Genomic DNA, 19,411 nt, shown 5'->3' on the forward strand with positions numbered 1-19,411 from the left:
AAGTCTTGGGATCTAGATCAAGTGAGGTGCATCAAAGACAAGGACCGTAGAGCATTGATGGGAGCAAAGATGGTAGACTTACTTTCATAAACTTCTAAATAAAGAAGTGGATCGAGATATTGTGCTAGGTAAGTAGGGGCATTCTGAGAGTCACTATGACTTTGGGTATTGTAGGTGCATCAAGGTTGAGGACTTCATGGGGGCTATGTGTAAGATGAGCAGGAGTACAGCTACCGAGCCTGACAAGATTCTAGTAGAATTTTGGAGGTGTGTGGGTAGAGCAGGTTGTGACTGATTGGGTTGTTTAATGTTATTTTTAGGATGAAGAGAATGTCGGATGAGTGTAGGTGGAGTATGGTGGTTCCATTTTACAAAACAAAGGTGATATCTAGAGTTGTAACAATTATAGGGGTATCAAATTACTGAGTCATACCATGAAAGTTTTTTAGAGGGTAGAAGAAGCGAGGGTGAAGAAGGCGGTGTCTATATCTGACATCCAGTTTGGGTCCATGTCAGGTCGTTCTACTATGGAAGCTATCTACCTTATTAGGAGGTTGGTGGAACAGTACAAGGATAGGAAGAATGATCTTCACATGGTATTTATTGATCTGGAGAAAGCGTATGACAAGGTTCCTAGAGAGGTTCTTTGGAGATTCCTAGAGGATAAAGGTATGCCAGTTGCTTACATTAGGGTGATTAAGGACATGTATGATGGAACTAAGACTCAGGTTAGGAGAGTGGGAGCTACTCTAAGCATTTTTGGTCATTATGGGTTACACCAAGGATCTGCGCTCAGCCCATTATTACTTGCCTTGGTGATGGACGCACTAACATACCATATTCAAGGGGAGGTGTCATGGTGTATGTTATTTGCTGATAACATTATTCTTATTGACGAGACCTGGAATGATGTTAACGAGAGTCTGGAGTTTTGGAGCTTGAGTCTAAGGGTTTCGAGTTGAACAGGACGAAAACGAAATATCTTGAGTGTAATCTCAGTGTCGAGCCAAGGGAATCGGGCATGGACATGAGGCTTGGATCACAGGTTATTCCTAAGAGAAGCGGTTTCAAGTACCTTGGGTCGGTTAAGGAGGATGGAGATATCGAGGAGGATGCCACACACCGTATAGGGATGGGGTGGATGAAATGGAGGTTAGCATCTATAGTCCTATGTGACAAGAAAGTGTCACCACTACTCAAAGGTAAGTTTTATAGAGTGGTGATTAGACCGGTCATGTTGTATAGGGCTGAGTGTTGACCAGTTAAAAACTAACATATCTAGAAGATGAATGTAGAAGAAATGAGGATGTTGAGGTGGATGCATGGACACACTAGGATGGATAAGATTAGGAATGAAGATATTCGGGAGAATGTAGGCGTGGCTCCCATGGATGAGAAGATGCAGAAAGCGAGGCTCAGATAGTTTGGGCACGTACAGAGGAGAAGCGCAGATGCCCCGATAAGGAGGAATGAACGGTTGGCATTGGTGGGTATGAGGAGAGGTAGAAGGCAGACTAAGAAGTATTGGGGAGAGGCGATCATGCGGGATATGGCTAGGATTCATATCTCCGAGGATATGGCCCTCGATAGGAAGTTGTGGAGGTCGAGCATTAAGGTTTTAGGTTAGGAGGTAGTTGAGCATATTTCTAATTCGTACTAGTGTAGGCTAGGCTGATAGGATTTTTGTCTTGACTGCTAGTAGTTAATATTGTGTTCACACAACTCTTACGTTTTCATAATGTCGGGCCTTATTTACTAGTTATTATTTTGCTTTTCATCTATTTACTTTTTCTTGTGTTGTTATTATTTCTATGGTTTTTGTTGATGGTATTGATATATTGTCTCTTTTCATCTTCTTGAGCTGAGTGTCTATAGGAAATAGCCTCTATACCCCCTCGAGGTAGAGGTAAGGTCTGTGTATATACTACCCTCCGCAGACCCCACTTATGGGATTATATTGGGTCGTTGTTGTTGTTGTTGTTGTCCTTGTATCTTACTACTATTACCTAGATGAGGTACAAACTTGCATAATGAAGATCAATTTTTATTATGTGGCTCTAATGCAACTTTAGAGGTATTAGAGATAATTTTGTGATGAAGACCAATTTAATAACTTGGGAATTTGATTGAAGTTTTAAACCCCATTTTTTCATAGGTGAGAGTACGTCGTAAGTCAATTGATGTAAGCTCAGAAATAAGATTATATTTGGAAGCAAATAAAGTAAGTTAATCATGTTACCTTGGAGGTTACAAATATTTAAGATCATGAATAATGAGTACTAAGAGGGTTGGAAAGGTTAGAAGCTAAACTAATTGAAGAAAATAAGTTTCGTCGAAAGTCGACAAGTTTGGAATATTATAACATGTACTTTGCGGTGAGGCTAGGGTTATTAACATGATAAGAAGGTTATTCTATGAGTTATTTTAGTTTTATGAGAGTCATTTGCTACGTTTTGAAGGCAAGCAAGTTGTGGAACAAAAGTTGGCAAAGGTCATCACAAGTTACATTCATAAATGTGCTGAAAATTAGGTCAAATGTAACTGAGATTTTCTCAAAGTATACTTGGAATTAAGTGGTGATCTACCTACCAAATTGAAGATATACGAGTCTAGTTTCTAACTTATTAAACCGTTTATTGATACGACATCGGAGTACAGATATATTCACGTTTTTGCGAGACCGCGCAAGCAGCTCCCAATGGGACCCACTTAGGCGGTGGTCGATCTACTTCACTTTATAAACGATTTGGAAGCCTATTTTTAACTCATTTTCAACTAAACTTCATATCCAAACTTCTTCTAACCCTTCTAAATAGATAACACAAGGGTTTGAAGCGATTCCAAAGTGATTACACCATATTTCAACATCAAAACATAGTTCTAGTGAAGAACATCACCTCTTTGAGGTTGTGTTATCATTGAGGATTATTGTGTGCTGTGTTTGTGAAATTCAAAGTTGTTGCTACTGGATAAGGTGAGTATAATAGCCTACAAATTGTGCTTAAGCTTGCTTGTATATTGGTTATATTGTTAGGATGATAAACTACAAGATAATACTTGGATTATCTTAAGTCACTTCTATGGTGTTGTATTGCCATTGAGGGTTGTTGTAAGCTAAATATAACTTGGATTTCAACTTGAAGTTATTGTAGGAGATATGTGTATTGTGTTCTTGTATGTGCTTAAAGTTATCTTGATGTTGATTAAGTTAAATGGATGGAGTAGACATGAACTAGTGAATAAAGTTACTAATTGAAGATAGTTGGAGTTGGGGATTGTTTCCTTTGTTATAAATATATGGTATAAGGATGGAATCATTGATGAATGACTTTATTATCATGTTAATTATACGGCTATGTTAATGTAAGAAGTCTATAAGGACTGATATGGGTTATACGGATTCCAATCGGAGCTTTCCACTCGTCGTGAAGTAGTTGTGACTTGTTGTTGTTATATGGTGTCTTGTTATTGATATTTATATGTTGATGGATTTATTTGGTTTTTTTTGTTGTATATGGTATTGGAGGATGCCTTGTTACAGTGGCGATGCTGCTCAAATATACGTAAATGAGCTACTAGCTTATGTTACAGACTTAGACTTTGCTCAGCACTGATTTTGAATCTCCTTATGCTATGAGAGATTTAGTTGACTTATTTGAAGAGTTACTTGGAAGGGATTAAGGACTCAACTGGTTTAAAATATTTTAAGGCACTTCCTTCTTTCTTTTGGCATGATCTAAAGTGAAATTAATACGCTATTTTGTAACAGATCTACTCCTAGCAACTAAGGTTGCCCATGTTGTTCTTTCCTTATATAGTTATTCTAAGCAAGTATGTATGATCCTTGAATCTTATAGAAGTTCATATTGATGGTATGATGTCCATAATATTAATCGAAGGTGCAACGAAATGACCTTACGTCACTCCGATAGGTTTAGAATGTGATTCCATGAGTCTAGCATGCATTATATATGTATCTATTTTACTCTAGAGAGCCACGCTATAGTCGGCCAGGTACGGCACCTATTGTGAAACCACTGATCAGTTGAGTTTACCAAGCTCCACGTGGCCAAGTACGATTCTACGGATCCTTATGACGGTCGGGTACATTTTTACCGAGTCCTATTTGAGTCCGGGTACGATATGATGATGATTCCCACAGAGGCGTATGTTTTTAAAATTTTATGTATATATATGTATTATGCATTTCATGTCAGTAGCCCCCAAAGGCACTCAGATGCTATGGGTTGTATCTTCTCTATCTCTCTTTACATTACTGTTTTTGTTTATGCTTTTTTGCCTTACATACTCGGTACTTTATTTGTACTGATGTCCTTTTTGCCTAGGGACACTGTGTTTCATGCCCGCAGGTCCTGATAGACAAGTTGACATTCCTCCTAGTAGGCTATCAGCTCAGCGGAAGGTGTTGGTGCACTCCACTTAATCCGGAGTTGCCTATGTGGACAGTATGATTTGGACATGTATTGATTGGTATGGCGGGGCCCTATCCTGACTATTATGATATGTATCTACTCTTAGAGGCTTGTAGACATATGTCATGTATATGAAAGATTATATGGCCTTGTCAGCCTATGTTCAGCGTACGAGTGTTCATTTTGGTCTTATAGGACTATATGTCACATGTATAATTTTGTATTACATGTTCGGTCATCCTCTGTCAAGTATTCCCTTATGTTTTATTCAGGTTATATCATGACGGCCCTTCCGGCCATTTACCCATGATGGAATGATAAGAAAGATACGTTGCATTGGTACTAGATTGAGTAAAGTACCGGGTGGTGGTCACAACCCTCCAATATGGGTCGTGACAAAAGTGGTATCAGAGCAGTTCTATCCTAGGGAGTCTACAAGACGTGTCTAGTAGAGTCTTGTTTATTGGTGTGTTGTGCACCACACTTATAAGCAGGAGGCTACAGGGCATTTAGGTCTGTCACTCTTTCTTCTTGCTCTAGATCGTGTGGTAGAGCTTAGTTGTAAGGATCGAAGCTCATATATTCTATTTTATTCATAATACAAGGATACCTATATCCACAAAGACAGTTAGTAAGAGATTGAATGTGGCTGTGGAAGAGTTGATCAGAAGAACTTGATTTTGCATCGTGATTATGATGCGTAAATGTTAGGTCTTCAGCAGATCATATGTATACTAAGATGTGTGAGCTTCTTGATAAGGAGCCCCAAGGCATGAATATCTATCCACCCATATGGTAAAGAGCGACAAGAGAATCAGGAGGTGGATACCAGTTTCAATAAGTAAAAGAAGCAACTTGAAAAAGAGTACGAGGTACCCAGCTAATGAAGATTATCATTATTTGCAATTCAGGAAGAGAAATATAAGCATTTTGAGTTACTTTCAATAGTAACAAAGGTCTGTATAATTGGCCACACCCATCTCAGTTATGCCCTACGATAGTTGACAAATATAGTTTAAGAGAAGAAGGGGATAGCAAGATCCAATTATGGTTAGAGTAACCCAAAATGGTAGGTGGATTATTATCATTAGCTAACATTTCCGAAGGGTATTGCAAATGTGGTAATAGTTCTCCTTGTGAGACACCCCGATGGTGTAATCTAGAATAGTATATTTAGATATGAATACTAGAATGTCTTGAAAATTTAGAAGAATGGCACTGGAATCCTAGAAGGGATAAATATTTAACTTTGTATGGCGCCCATTCCTAGTAAAGAGAGAATGCTAGGTGATCTGAAGAGCCAGTGAGATAAAGCAAGGGGAGCTAAAAGTGAAAGAATATTTTGTTGAAGTTATCAGAATAAAGTGATAGACAGAAATATTAGCCGGAGAATAAGAAGAGAGTAATTGAAGCATTATGAGTAAGATGTGATAAATGAATGATAATGGTAAATCAAAATATGACAGAATGATAGAGTCTATAGTCAAGTAAAGGAAAAGACAAGAGGTGACAAGCCTCAAGACAATAAAAGAATATAGGCCAAAGGATATATCCTCATTCGAGAATTGAGTTGGTGACTCAAACATGATTACCAGAAGGAAAAATTAGACCCCCGTAGTAATAGAATTTAGTATGGGATAGTAAACAAGATAAAAAAATCGAACATGATTTAGGGATCAAAGGAATTGGTAATAGTCGGCATCGTGAGAATTTCAGAGATTGTGTTACAACAATAATAGAATAGACAACAGACAAATAACCTTGAAAGGTCATTTAGGAAGACGCTTCCCTAAAGAAAGCACTCTGACCAGAGTTAATCTTAAGGGACTAAGTGTGCCAGTTGCACTAGGTGTCACCTTCGTGCGTAAGAAATTCAATTATCCCTGGTACAGAAGGGTTTCCATAAGGCGAGTAAGAGTCATTGATGATGTGGAAAGACGCCAAGGATGAAGAGGTAAAACATTTATAGGTAGATCTTCATAGCACTAAGTCTTAGTACTCTCCTAAAGGGGGGAAGATGGTGTAATATAGTATTAAGTCGGAGTTATTGGTTTAGGTAACTATAGAATAATAAAGGAAGAATATTGTAGAAAGGTGAAAGGAATGAGATTGCATTTATTCATACCCTACAGATATGTTACGACTCTAGAACATTATGCAAGCACGCCACCGGGGAGAGGCAGTAAGGGTTCCCACACCGGATGTTATTGATAAATAAGTGTGAATGAACACTTGATATATAAGGAGCCAGTACGAGTGGTAAGTTAAGATAAAGAAAATAACCCAAGAGAGATTATGCGGAATATAAATATGAGAATGGACCAACGAGTAGTTAGTAGTTGATTCGGGAAGAGCCTAGTTATGGCTAAATAAGAGGATACAGACAAATCATGCAGATTGTGCAAGGTAAACGTAGTGAACCCCAACGTAGTGAATTCGGTCTTGCAGATATAATGACATCGTGATCCTTGAGAAATATTTGGATAGGATTTGGGGTAGTTAAAATTACTGTATAAGTGTTACAGAGATAAAAGAAAGTTCCACCAGGGAGATAGCCAAAATTTCAGCTCTAAAGCAACCCTACAAGTCCAAGGGCTCAGAGGTAGGTAACTAAGGATAATTATAAGCAAGTAAGAACATCAAAAATTCCTTTGGGTATACCACGTAATCAGCTCATAGTTTTATAGGAGTCAGATGATCTCCCTTAAGTACTAAAATGAAAGACTAGCTGAGGAAAAAGGAAGAAGGCTTCAACCTAAGCATAGTAACTTGAAGAAGAAATGGTCTTGTAACAATAGTCTCACTACAACATTGTATATACTCCATAAGAAATTGGTACCTATCGTGGCTAATGAACGGGAAGTAAAAATCAAAAGCTGATATTTGAGATCATATGAGTTATAGGAAATTCCAGTATTCGCGGGCACTAAGATAAGCCAAGCATTCATGCAGCAAGTGGCAGAACGACAGGAAAAAGTAATTGCATATGTTTAAAGGCAACTGAGAAGACATGAAAGGAAACCTATGGTGCTAGCAAGTTAAAGGAAGGTTGCAAATAGTATAAATAGATATATAGGTCGCAAGCTAAAGTATCATAGAGTGACAAGGTTTTAGGTAGATAGGAGTAAGGATAAAAAAAGATGAGTGAGAAGACGACAAGAATAGGTATGTCCTCGGGATTAAACCCATCAAAACAAGAGAGCTGATGTCACGACCCGGATTTTCCACCCTTGGGAGTCGTGATGGAGCCTACTCGTGAAAGCTAGGCAACCCGAGTATTATAAATTCATTACCCTTTTTCCATTTTAATCCATTAACAATTAAGAATCAACATTATGTAAACAACGAAATTTAATAAGTGGGAGAATAGAATATAACCATCTAAATATTACTAAAGAATACTACAAATAAGGTATGAATAGAAATACACGAATCTGTCTCTGAATAAGTAAAAATAGAAAAGAAATGATAGAAGGAGACACCAAGGCCCACGGACGCCTGCAGGACTACCTCGGGTCGCCTGTTGGACTGAAGGCAGCAACCTCACTGCGGTCCAAATGCTCCGGTACCAAGATCTGCACACAGTGCAGAGTGTAGTATCGTACAACCGACCCCATGTGTTGGTAAGTGCCTAGCCTAACCTCGGCGAAGTAGTGACGAGGCTAGGACCAGACTACCAAATAAACCTGTGCAGTTAAATCATATACAGTGAAAAATAAAAGCAGATAATTACAGCTAAAGATGGGAGGGGGAAAACATGTTGCAGGGAGTAACAGATAACAACAGAATACAAATGAGGAATATAAAGAAACCAAAATCCAAATACTAACAAGGATAAGGAAAACAAACACAGAATTCACTTTCACTTCATATCTTGTTGCAGGTGTGCAACCCGATCCCATCTCATATACCTCGTTGCAGGCGTGCAACCCGATCCCATCTCATATATCCCGTTGCAGGCGTGCAACCCTCTCCCATTTCATATATTTTGTTGTAGACGTGCAACCCGCTCCCATTTCATATATCTTGTTGCAGGCGTGCAACCCGCTCCTATTTCAATTCAACATCAGTCATAAAGAATCCCGGCAAGGGAACAAGAGTATAACAACAACATCCCGGCAAGGGAGACAATATCATAAACAATAACATCCCGGCAAGGGAACCAACAATGATAATCATCATATTAGGCATGAATAAATCACAACGGAGTCACAACAATTACAATACTAGACTCACGGGCATGCTTGACAACGACGTATAGATACTCGTCACCATGCCAACGTCGTACTCCACAATTAACACATAGAAAATAAGAAACAACTCCTAATCCCTCAAGCTAAGGTTAGACCAAACACTTACCTCAAACTTCCACGGCTAACTCAAGCATCAAACACCGTTTTTTCTTTAAAATTCGCCCCCAAATCACTTGTATCTAGCCTAAATTAATTTAACATCAACATATGCTAAAGAATTCATACCTAATGCTTAATTATAGGTTTTCTAGAATTTTTCCCAAAAAGTCAAAAATCAACCCCGGGCCCGCTTGGTCGAAACTCGAGGTTCGGACCAAAACCCGATCACCCATTCACCTACGAGCCCAAATATGCAATTTGTTTCAAAATCTGACCCCAAAACGAGGTCTAAATTCCAATTATTCAAAAAGCCCTAACTCTACCCAAATTCCTAATTTCTACCATAAAAACCCTAGATTTTTGGATGAAAATTGATGAAATGCAATGGGTAATCGAAAGGAAAAGGTTTAGAATCATATACCAATGCTTTGAGGAAGATCTTATTTCTTTGAAAATCGCCTCAATGCTCTCTAGTTTTGAAAATATGAAGTTATGGACTCAATTCGATTTTTTGCTATTGTTTTTAATTTAATGGACGGTCCTTCTTCACGTTCGTGAAGGGTCAGGCCCAGTTGCCTTCGCATTCGCGTTTAGTGGCTCGCGTTTGCTGAGCTTTAGCTCCTCAAGCCATCACGTTCGCGGGCCAGTGGCCGCGTTCGCGTAGAACAAAATCCCTTTCCCCCTGTCCCGGCCAAAAGGCCTTCGCGTTCGCGATAGCAGGTCTGCATTCGCGAAGGGTAGCACCCCCAAGGCTTCGCGTTCGCGTCTTGTTTCTCGCGTTCACGTAGAAGGAATTGTCTTTCAGCCTAACTTACCCTTCGCGTTCGCGAGAGTCCTTCCGCGAACGCGAAGAACAAAACTCCAGAAAACCAGAAACTGAAAACCTACAACATTTCTAAGTTTAAAAACCTTCCGAAACCTATCCGAAACTCACACGAGCCCTCGGGGCTCCAAACCAAACATGCATACTAACTCAAAAACATCATATGGACTTACTCATGCGATCAAATCATCAAATTAACAGCTTTAACAAAGAATTTAGCATCAAAATCAAATAAAAATCTCAAGAACACTTAAGTTTCAAATTTCACAACCGAGGGTCCGATTCACGTCATTTAAAGTCCGTTTCTTACCAAATTTTATAGGATCAATCTAAACACCATATAAGACCTGTACCGGGATCTGAAACCAAGATACAGGCCTGATACCATCAATTTCAAATACATCCAAATTTTTAAAAACTCTTAAAATTTCAGTTAAATAATTTTCTTCAAAAATTCATTTCTCGGGCTTAGAACCACTGAATTCAATTCCGAGCATACGCCCAAGTCACATATTTTCCTACGGACCCTCCGAGACAGTCAAATCACGGGTCTGGGTTCGGGTCCGTCTACCCAAAATGTTGACCAAGTCAACTCAAATTAAATTTTAAAGGCCAAATTAATATTTTTATCAAATTTCCACATAAAAGTGTTTCGGATATACGCCCGAACTGTACACGCAAATCGAGGTGAGGAAAAATGAGGTTTTGTGGCCTCGAATCACAAAATTTAGTTCTAAAACAAGTGATGACCTTTTGGGTCATCATATTCCCCACCTCTAAAACAAATGTTCGTCCTCGAACGGACATAAGAAGGAAGTACCTGAGTCGGAGAAAAGATGGGGATAACGGCTCCGCATAACGGACTCAGACTCCCAGGTCAATGCCTCAGCAGGCTGACCTCTCCACTGAACACGAACAGAAGGGAAACTCTTCGATCTCAACTGACGAACCTGCCGGTCTAGAATAGCTATCGGCTCCTCCTCATAGGACAAGTCCTTTTCCAACTGGACAGTGCTGAAATCTAACACGTGGGATGGAAGCTGTGATACTTCTGAAGCATGGACACATGAAACACTGGATGCACAGCTGATAAACTCGGCGCTCGTTGTGAAGTAGTTGTGACTTGTTGTTGTTATATGATGTCTTGTAATTTATATTTATATATTGATGGATTTCTCTGGTTGTTGTTGTATATGGCATTGGAGGAGGCCCTCGTTACCGGGGAGATGTTGCCCGAGTTTATATAAATGAGTTACTAGCTTAAGTTACAGACTTAGCCTTTGCTCAGCACTGATTTTGAATATCCTTATACTATGATAGATTGAGTTTACTTGTTTGAAGAGTTGCTTGGAAAGGATTAAGGACTCAACAGGTTTAAGGTATGTTAAGGCACTCCCTTCTTTCTTTTGGCATGATCTAAAGTGAAATGAATACGTTGTTTCATAACGGATCTACTCCTAGCAACTAAGGTTGCCCATGTTGTTTTTTCCTTATAAAATTATTCTAAGCAAGTATGTATGATCCTTGAATCCTACAGAAATTCATATTGATGGTATGATGTCCATAATGTTAATCGAAGGTGGAACGACCTTACGCCACTCCGAAAGTTTTAGAACGTTATTCCATGAGTCTAGCATGCATTATATATGTATCTATTTTACTCTACTGAGTTGCACTATAGTTGGTCGGGTACGACACCTATTGTGCAACCACTGATCATGGGTTTATCGAGCTCCACGTGGCCGGGTACGATTCTACCGAGCCTTATGATGGCCGGGTACATTTTTACCGAGTCCTCTTTGAGGCCGGGTATGATATGATGATGATGATGCCCACAAAGGCGTATGTTTTTAAAAGTTTATGTGTATATATGTATTATGCATTTCATGTCAGTAGCCCCTAGAGGCACTCAGATGTTACAGGTTGTATCTCATCTATCTCTCTTTACATTACTGCTCTTGTTTATGCTTTTCTACCTTACATACTCGGTACTTTATTTGTACTGATGTCCCTTTTGCCTAGGGACGTTGCGTTTCATGCCCGCAGGTCCCGATAGACAGGTTGACATTCCTCCTAGTAGGCTATCAGCTCAGCGGAAGGTGTTCGTGCACTCCACTTGCTCCAGAGTTGCCTATTTGGTCAGTATGATTTGGACATGTATTGATTGGTATGACGGGATCCTGTCCCGACCTTTATGATGTGTATGTACTCTTAGAGGCTTGTAGATAGATGTCATGTATATGAAAGATTGTATGGTTTTGTCGGCCTATGTTCAGTGTACGAGTGTTCATTTTGGTCTTGTAGGACCGTATGTCACATGTATAAGTTTGTATTACATGTTGGGACGTCACTACTAGAAATCCGTTAAAAAGCGACCACAAAAAGCGACCAAAGTTGGTCGCTTATAGGCCTAAAAGCAACCAAAAAGCGACCAAACATGCCTGGTCGCAATATTGTTGGTCCCTTTATTTTAGGGACCAAAGTTGGTCGCTAATTAGCGACCAACTTTGGTCTCTAAGGTAAAAGGACTAAATATTCTGATTTTGACTTTAGTGACCAACTTTGGTCGCTATATTAATTTAATAATATAAATTTGGCAACCAAAGTTGGTCTCTACATATGAAATACGTTGTTTTTAATTTATCATTAATCATTAGAAAGCGACCAACTTTGGTCTCTAATCCAAATATTATATTTTAAAATCTGGACAATAGAGACCAAAGTTGGTCGCTAAATTCAAGAATTTAATTTTTTTTAAAGATAAGCGACCAACATTGGTCTCTATATTTCCAGAAATTGTATTTTTTTAAATAGAAATCTGGGCAGATAGCGACCAAGGTTGGTCGCTATTGCCCAGAAAATTATTTTTTTTATAGTGAAATGCGACCAAATAGAGACCAAAGTTGGTCGCTTTTCTTGGTATATTTTTGGCAGAAACTGCCTGTTTTGGCAGCTACACCACCTGCCAGCTTACCAAACATCCTAAACAGGCATTTTATGCCAGCAACAACAACAACAACAATTAAAAGCAACAATCAATAGAACTAACACATTAAGCTAACAAAACTAAGTTAACGCTTATTACAAGCCCATTCGAACTAAAAAGAACTAACACAATAGAACTAAATTTTTTTGTCTAGTTCAAAGTATATAAAGTACTCAAGGAGTGTTCTTTCAGCATCCTCGTCCGAAAGTTGGATTGCCTCGCCCGATTCATTAGGTGGTTGACTGCGTATGAATTCCCCCACGTCAGCTGCATGTGAAGCGAACCTATATGAAAAATTATATATATTGAATTAGTATTTCAAAATTTATATAAAAGTAAATCAAAATACTTAATGAAAAGTAAAAAACTTACATGTATATAGTCGAGGCTCGACCCTCCTTTCTGAATCAGTCTCTTTCTTCTTCTTTACAATACGAGTTTCATTGAATAGCTCATCTTGCTTCATTGGCATCATAAAGCTGTCTGGTGGCTTTGGTGATTATCCTCGTGGTACTATTACTCGGGATGAACTTGGATACAGAGAATAACTTGGATACAGTACCTGACAGGGTGTGTCTTTGATCAATTGTTGATCTCTATAGCTACAATGATAATGAGAAGGCAACGACATGTGTTTCAAAATAGTGATGGTATAGGTAGGATTTAACATTTCCTAAGTAGATAAAAGAGGTTATAGAGGAATTCTCTACTTCACTTTCCAAGAGGAAAAGAAGTTTGATTGATAGTGACAACGTTGATGAAGACGGAATGTTTTCCGTTGGTCATGGCAGTTCCCATAAAGCGGGGATCATAAGACTCTATGATGACAAAGATTATAGGAAGTTTTGTTCTAAACTTTCTTCCAAGTCTGATCCGTACAAGCTTAATATGATATTGGTGATATTTCTTCGGATTCAGACAATGATTTGACCGACAAAAGTATGGAAATGCTCTTAAAAAGAATTAAAGGTAAAATGTTTTTCTTGGTAGAGAAGGATACTGTAAAGTTTTTACCTTTAATTCTTTTTAAGAGAATCTCCATACTTTTGTCGGTCAAATCATTGTCTGAATCCGAAGAAATATCACCAATATCACATTAAGCTTGTACGGATCAGACTTGAAAGAAAATTTTGAACAAAACTTCCTATAATCTCTGTCATCATAGAGTCTTATGATCCCCATTCTATGGGAACTTCCATGACCAACGGAACACATTCCGTCTTCATCAACCTTGTCACTCTCAATTAAACTTCTTTTCCTCATGGAAAATGAAGTACAGAATTACTCTATAAGCTCTTCTTTTATCTACTTAGAAAATACTAAATTCCTACCTACACCATCACTATTTGAAACACATGCCATTGCCTTCTCATCATCATTGTCGCTAATGAGAAGAACAATTAAAGGCACACTTTGCGAGGTACTGGATCTTAATTATTCTTGGTGGAAGTTCTATTGCATGTCTAATAACGTCATCAACCTCTTCTAATAATCCTTCGGCAATCTAAAATTCCAAAACATAAACTAAAAGTTCAATTCATATCCTAAACCTTCAATTCATATCCACAAAAGTTCAAGTCATATCCTAAAGGTTCAACTCATATCGTAAAAAGTTCAAGTCATATCGTAAAATTTCAATTTATATCGTACAAGTTCAATTCACAAGAACAAAACCTAAAAACTAAAAGTTCATCAATTCTTATCCTACGAGTTTAAACATAAACTAAAAGTTCAATTTATATCCTAAAGGTTTAATTCATATCCACAAAAGTTCAAGTCATATCCTAAAAATTCTATTTATATCCTAAAAATTCAACTCATATCCTAAAAGTTTCAATTTATATCCTACAAGTTCAATTCACAAGAACAAAACCTAAAAATTAAAAGTTATATTCATATCCTACGAGTTTAAACATAAACTAAAAGTTCAAGTCATATCCTAAAGGTTCAATACATATGCTAAAGGTTCAATTTATTTCCTAAAAGTTCAACTCATATCCTAAAAGTTTTAATTCATATCCTAAAAAGTTCAAGTCATACATAAAAGCTTCAATTTATATCCTACAAGTTCAATTCACAAGAACAAAACCTAAAAACTAAAAGTTATATTCATATCTTACGAGTTTAAACATAAACTAAAACTTCAAGTCATATCCTAAAGGTTCAATACATATCCTAAAGGTTCAATTTATTTCCTAAAAGTTCAACTCATATCCTAAAAGTTTCAACTCATATCGTAAAAAGTTCAAGTCATACATAAAAGCTTCAATTTATATCGTACAAGTTCAATTCACAAGAACAAAACCTAAAAACTAAAAGTTCATCAATTCTTATCCTACGAGTTTAAACATAAACTCAAAGTTCAATTTATATCCTAAAGGTTCAATTTATATCCACAAAAGTTCAAGTCATATCCTAAAATTTCTATTTATATCCTAAAAATTCAACTCATATCCTAAAAGTTTCAATTCATATCCTAAAAATTCAATTCACAAGAACAAAACCTAAAAACTAAAAGTTATATTCATATCCTACGAGTTTAAACATAAACTAAAAGTTCAAGTCATATCCTAAAGGTTCAATACATATGCTAAAGGTTCAATTTATTTCCTAAAAGTTCAACTCATATCCTAAAAGTTTCAATTCATATCCTAAAAAGTTCAAGTCATACATAAAAGCTTCAATTTATATCCTACAAGTTCAATTCACAAGAACAAGACCTAAAAACTAAAAGTTATATTCATATCCAATGAGTTTAAACATAAACTAAAAGTTCAAGTCATATCCTAAAGGTTCAATACATATGCTAAAGATTCAATTTATTTCCTAAAAGTTCAACTCATATCCTAAAAGTTTCAATTCATATCCTAAAAATTCAACTCATATCCTAAAAGCTTCAATTTATATCCTACAAGTTCAATTCACAAGAACAAAACCTAAAAACTAAAAGTTATATTCATATCTTACGAGTTTAAACATAAACTAAAACTTCAAGTCATATCCTAAAGGTTCAATACATATCCTAAAGGTTCAATTTATTTCCTAAAAGTTCAACTCATATCCTAAAAGTTTCAACTCATATCGTAAAAAGTTCAAGTCATACATAAAAGCTTCAATTTATATCGTACAAGTTCAATTCACAAGAACAAAACCTAAAAACTAAAAGTTCATCAATTCTTATCCTACGAGTTTAAACATAAACTAAAAGTTCAATTTATATCCTAAAGGTTCAATTCATATCCACAAAAGTTCAAGTCATATCCTAAAATTTCTATTTATATCCCTAAAAATTCAACTCATATCCTAAAAGTTTCAATTCATATCCTAAAAATTCAACTCATATCCTAAAAGTTTCAATTTATATCCTAGATTTCTATAAACCCTAGATTTTTATAAAATGTTAAATAATGATAAATACAACCTAAACCCTAGGTTTCTATAAAATACAATGTTAAATAATCAATTGAAACACTAGTCATTTGAAACTAATTCATAGCTAATAAACAAAACATTATAAGCTTACACAAAAGATATAAATTGTAATTATAACCTAGAATTTTTAGGAGGTGGAGAAGGAGAGAGACGCAGCGGCGGCAGAGGCGACGGCGACGGGGCGACGGCAGCTGGGCGGTGGTTGTTGGTGGCGTGGGTGGGGCATCTGGAGCTGGGAGTTAGAAGGGGGGGTTTGAGTGTGAGAGATAAAAGAGAGATTTTGGGAAATTTTTAGAAAGAATGGGAGGGGATCCCTGTTTTGACACTCTAGAATTAAAAATAGTGACCACAGTTGGTCGCTATTTTGGTAGGTAAATCAGTTTTGAATTTTTAGAAATAGCGACCAAAGTTGGACGCTATTTCTAAAAAAATTATATTACTCTTAATTCAATTTAAAATTATATATATATGTAGTATAAATTTAGGATTTTAATTCAATTTAAGCTATATATATATATATGTGTGTGTGTGTGTGTGTGTGTGTGTGTATAATACAATTTAAAATTATGTACATATGTAGTATAAATTTAGGATTTTAATTCAATTTAAGCTATATATATATATTCGATATAATACTACCTAATACACTTATACTTAGTGCATAGTATATATATATATAACAAGTATATATATATATACATAAGCTATATTCGATACAGTATTACCTAATACACTTATACTTAGTGCATAGTATAGCGTAAGTATATATAATATATATATATATATATATATATATATATATATATATATAAGCTATATTCGATACAGTACTACCTAATACACTTATACTCAGTGCATAGTATAGCGTAAGTATATATATATATATATATATATATATATATATATAAGCTATATTCTATACAGTATGACCTAATACACTTATACTCAGTGCATAGTATAGCGTAAGTATATATTATATATATATATATATAAGTTATATTCGATATAATACTACTTAATACACTTATACTTAGTGCATAGTATAGCGTAAGTATATATAGTATATATATAAGCTATATTCGATACAGCATTACCTAATACACTTATACTTAGTGCATAGTATAGCGTAAGTATATATATATGAAAGCTATATTCGATACTGTATGACCTAATACACTTATACGCAATGCATAGTATAGCGTAAGCATATATATATTAAATATATATAAGCTATATTCGATACAGTATGACCTAATACACTTATACTCAGTGCATAGTATAGCGTAAGTATATATATATTATATATATAAGCTATATTCGATACAGTATTACCTAATACACTTATACTTAGTGCATAGTATAGCGTAAGTATATATATAAGCTATATTCGATACAGTACTACTTAATACACTTATACTTAGTGCATAGTATAGGGTAAGTATATATATTATATATATATATATAAGCTATATTCGATACAGTATTACCTAATACACTTATACGCAGTGCATAGTATAGCGTAAGTATGTATATATTATATATATAAGCTATATTCGATACAGTATTACCTAATACACTTATACTTAGTGCATAGTATAGCGTAAGTATATATATATATAAGCTATATTCGATACAGTACTACTTAATACACTTATACTTAGTGCATAGTATAGGGTAAGTATATATATTATATATATATATATATATAAGCTATATTCGATACAGTATTACCTAATACACTTATACGCAGTGCATAGTATAGCGTAAGTATATATATATTATATATATAAGCTATATTCGATACAGTATTACCTAATACACTTATAGTTTGTGCATAGTATAGCGTAAGTATATTATATATATATATATATATATATAAAAGCTATATTCGATACAGTATTACCTAAATCACTTATACTTAGTGCATAGTATAGTGTAAGTATATATATAAGCTATATTCGATACAGTATTACCTAATACAATTATACTTAGTGCATAGTATAGCGTAAGTATATATATTATATATGTAAGCTATAATCGATATAATATTACCTAATAGACTTATACTCAGTGCATAATATAGCGTAAGTATATATTATATATATAAGAGTTATATATATATATATATAGAGAGAGAGAGAGAGAGAGAGAGACACGCACGATTCATAGTACTATTCATCCCTTGTATTACAAAAGTATTAACGGCTTATATTTATATTATTTAGATAGTAAATACAAAAGTGATTTTTAATTTTGACCATTGTTGACCTGAATAGAGACCAACTTTGGTCGCTATTTATTCAAGAATTTAGTTTAGCGACCAAAGTTGGTCGCTATATTTAAATCAGATTTAATTATATTTCATATAATATTTAAATTAATAATATAATTATTAAAATTGTATAACTGGGCCCCATTTAAGCGACCAAAGTTGGTCGGTATCTGCCTACCCTTTAAGTAGCGACCAACGTTGGTCGCCATTTTTATATTATATATATTTATATTTTATAATTTTTTTAAAATAATAATATAATTATTAAAATTTTGTAGGTGGGTCCCACTTTAGCGACCAACATTGGTCACTAATCTCAGTAAATGTTTGACCAAGAAAGTCTGACCAGTCCAGTCAACATTTTGACTAATATAGCAACCAAGTAGCGACCAACCTTGGTCGCTATTTTGTTTCTTTTATTTATTTTATTATTTTCGCTAATTTATCGACCAACTTTGGTCGCTTTTTCCCACAGACCAATTTTGGTCGCTAAATTTTGGTCGCTTTTTTCCGGATTTCTAGTAGTGCGTCCTATGTCAAGTATTCACTTATGTTTTATTCTGGTTATATCATCACGGCCCTTCCGGCCCATTTACCCATGATGGTATGATAAGGAAAATAAGTTACGTTGGTACTCGATTGAGTAAAGTACCGGGTACCTGTCGCGGACCTCCGATTTGAGTCGTGACATGAAGATTAGTAAAGTAACAGGTTAACATTCAGTTCTAAAGCAAACATCCAATCCGAAAGCAGTTTTTCTTTTTTCTTTTTCTTTTTTTTTTTTTTTTTTGAAAAAGGGACTGTTTAGCATTGATACAACACATAAAATTTTGCATAAATGAAGTTTTGAGGAAAAGTATTTCCGAGAAACATTAGAAATGACACCTTGAACGTCATAATCCAAGGACACACTTATTGCCTACCTTCGTAGCAGACTTACACAACCATTAAGAACAAAAAGAAATTCTCACTTGAATGCTGACAATTGCCAAGTGTATTACCAGTAAATTAGACAAATTATTGAATTAGTGAAGAATTCACTCTAATTACTCAACAAACACGTGTGATAGCAGCACGTTAATTCACAATCAAAGGTGTGAAATATTGCCATAG

The 19,411-nt window shown here is 35.6% G+C and overlaps 1 protein-coding gene across 1 annotated transcript; it reads left to right on the top strand.

The window, feature by feature from the left end:
* The first annotated feature begins 1,027 nt into the window (after positions 1 to 1,027).
* LOC138889542 (uncharacterized) lies at positions 1,028 to 1,423 on the top strand. Its single transcript, XM_070172864.1, has 2 exons — positions 1,028 to 1,202; positions 1,296 to 1,423. The coding sequence occupies exons 1-2, from the start codon at positions 1,028 to 1,030 to the stop codon at positions 1,421 to 1,423; spliced, it is 303 nt and encodes a 100-aa protein (XP_070028965.1).
* The last annotated feature ends 17,988 nt before the right edge of the window (positions 1,424 to 19,411 follow it).

The sequence above is a fragment of the Nicotiana sylvestris genome, chromosome 4 (genome assembly GCF_000393655.2).
Source record: "Nicotiana sylvestris chromosome 4, ASM39365v2, whole genome shotgun sequence".
NCBI lineage: Eukaryota > Viridiplantae > Streptophyta > Magnoliopsida > Solanales > Solanaceae > Nicotiana > Nicotiana sylvestris.

Excerpts from the sequence above, each read along its gene's own strand:
- LOC138889542 (XM_070172864.1), top strand. The coding sequence starts at position 1,028 with ATGAGGCTTGGATCACAGGTTATTCCTAAGAGAAGCGGTTTCAAGTAC. Across the intron at positions 1,203-1,295 it reads AGTGTCACCACTACTCAAAG|AAGAAATGAGGATGTTGAGG; the intron begins GTAAGTTTTATA and ends AGATGAATGTAG.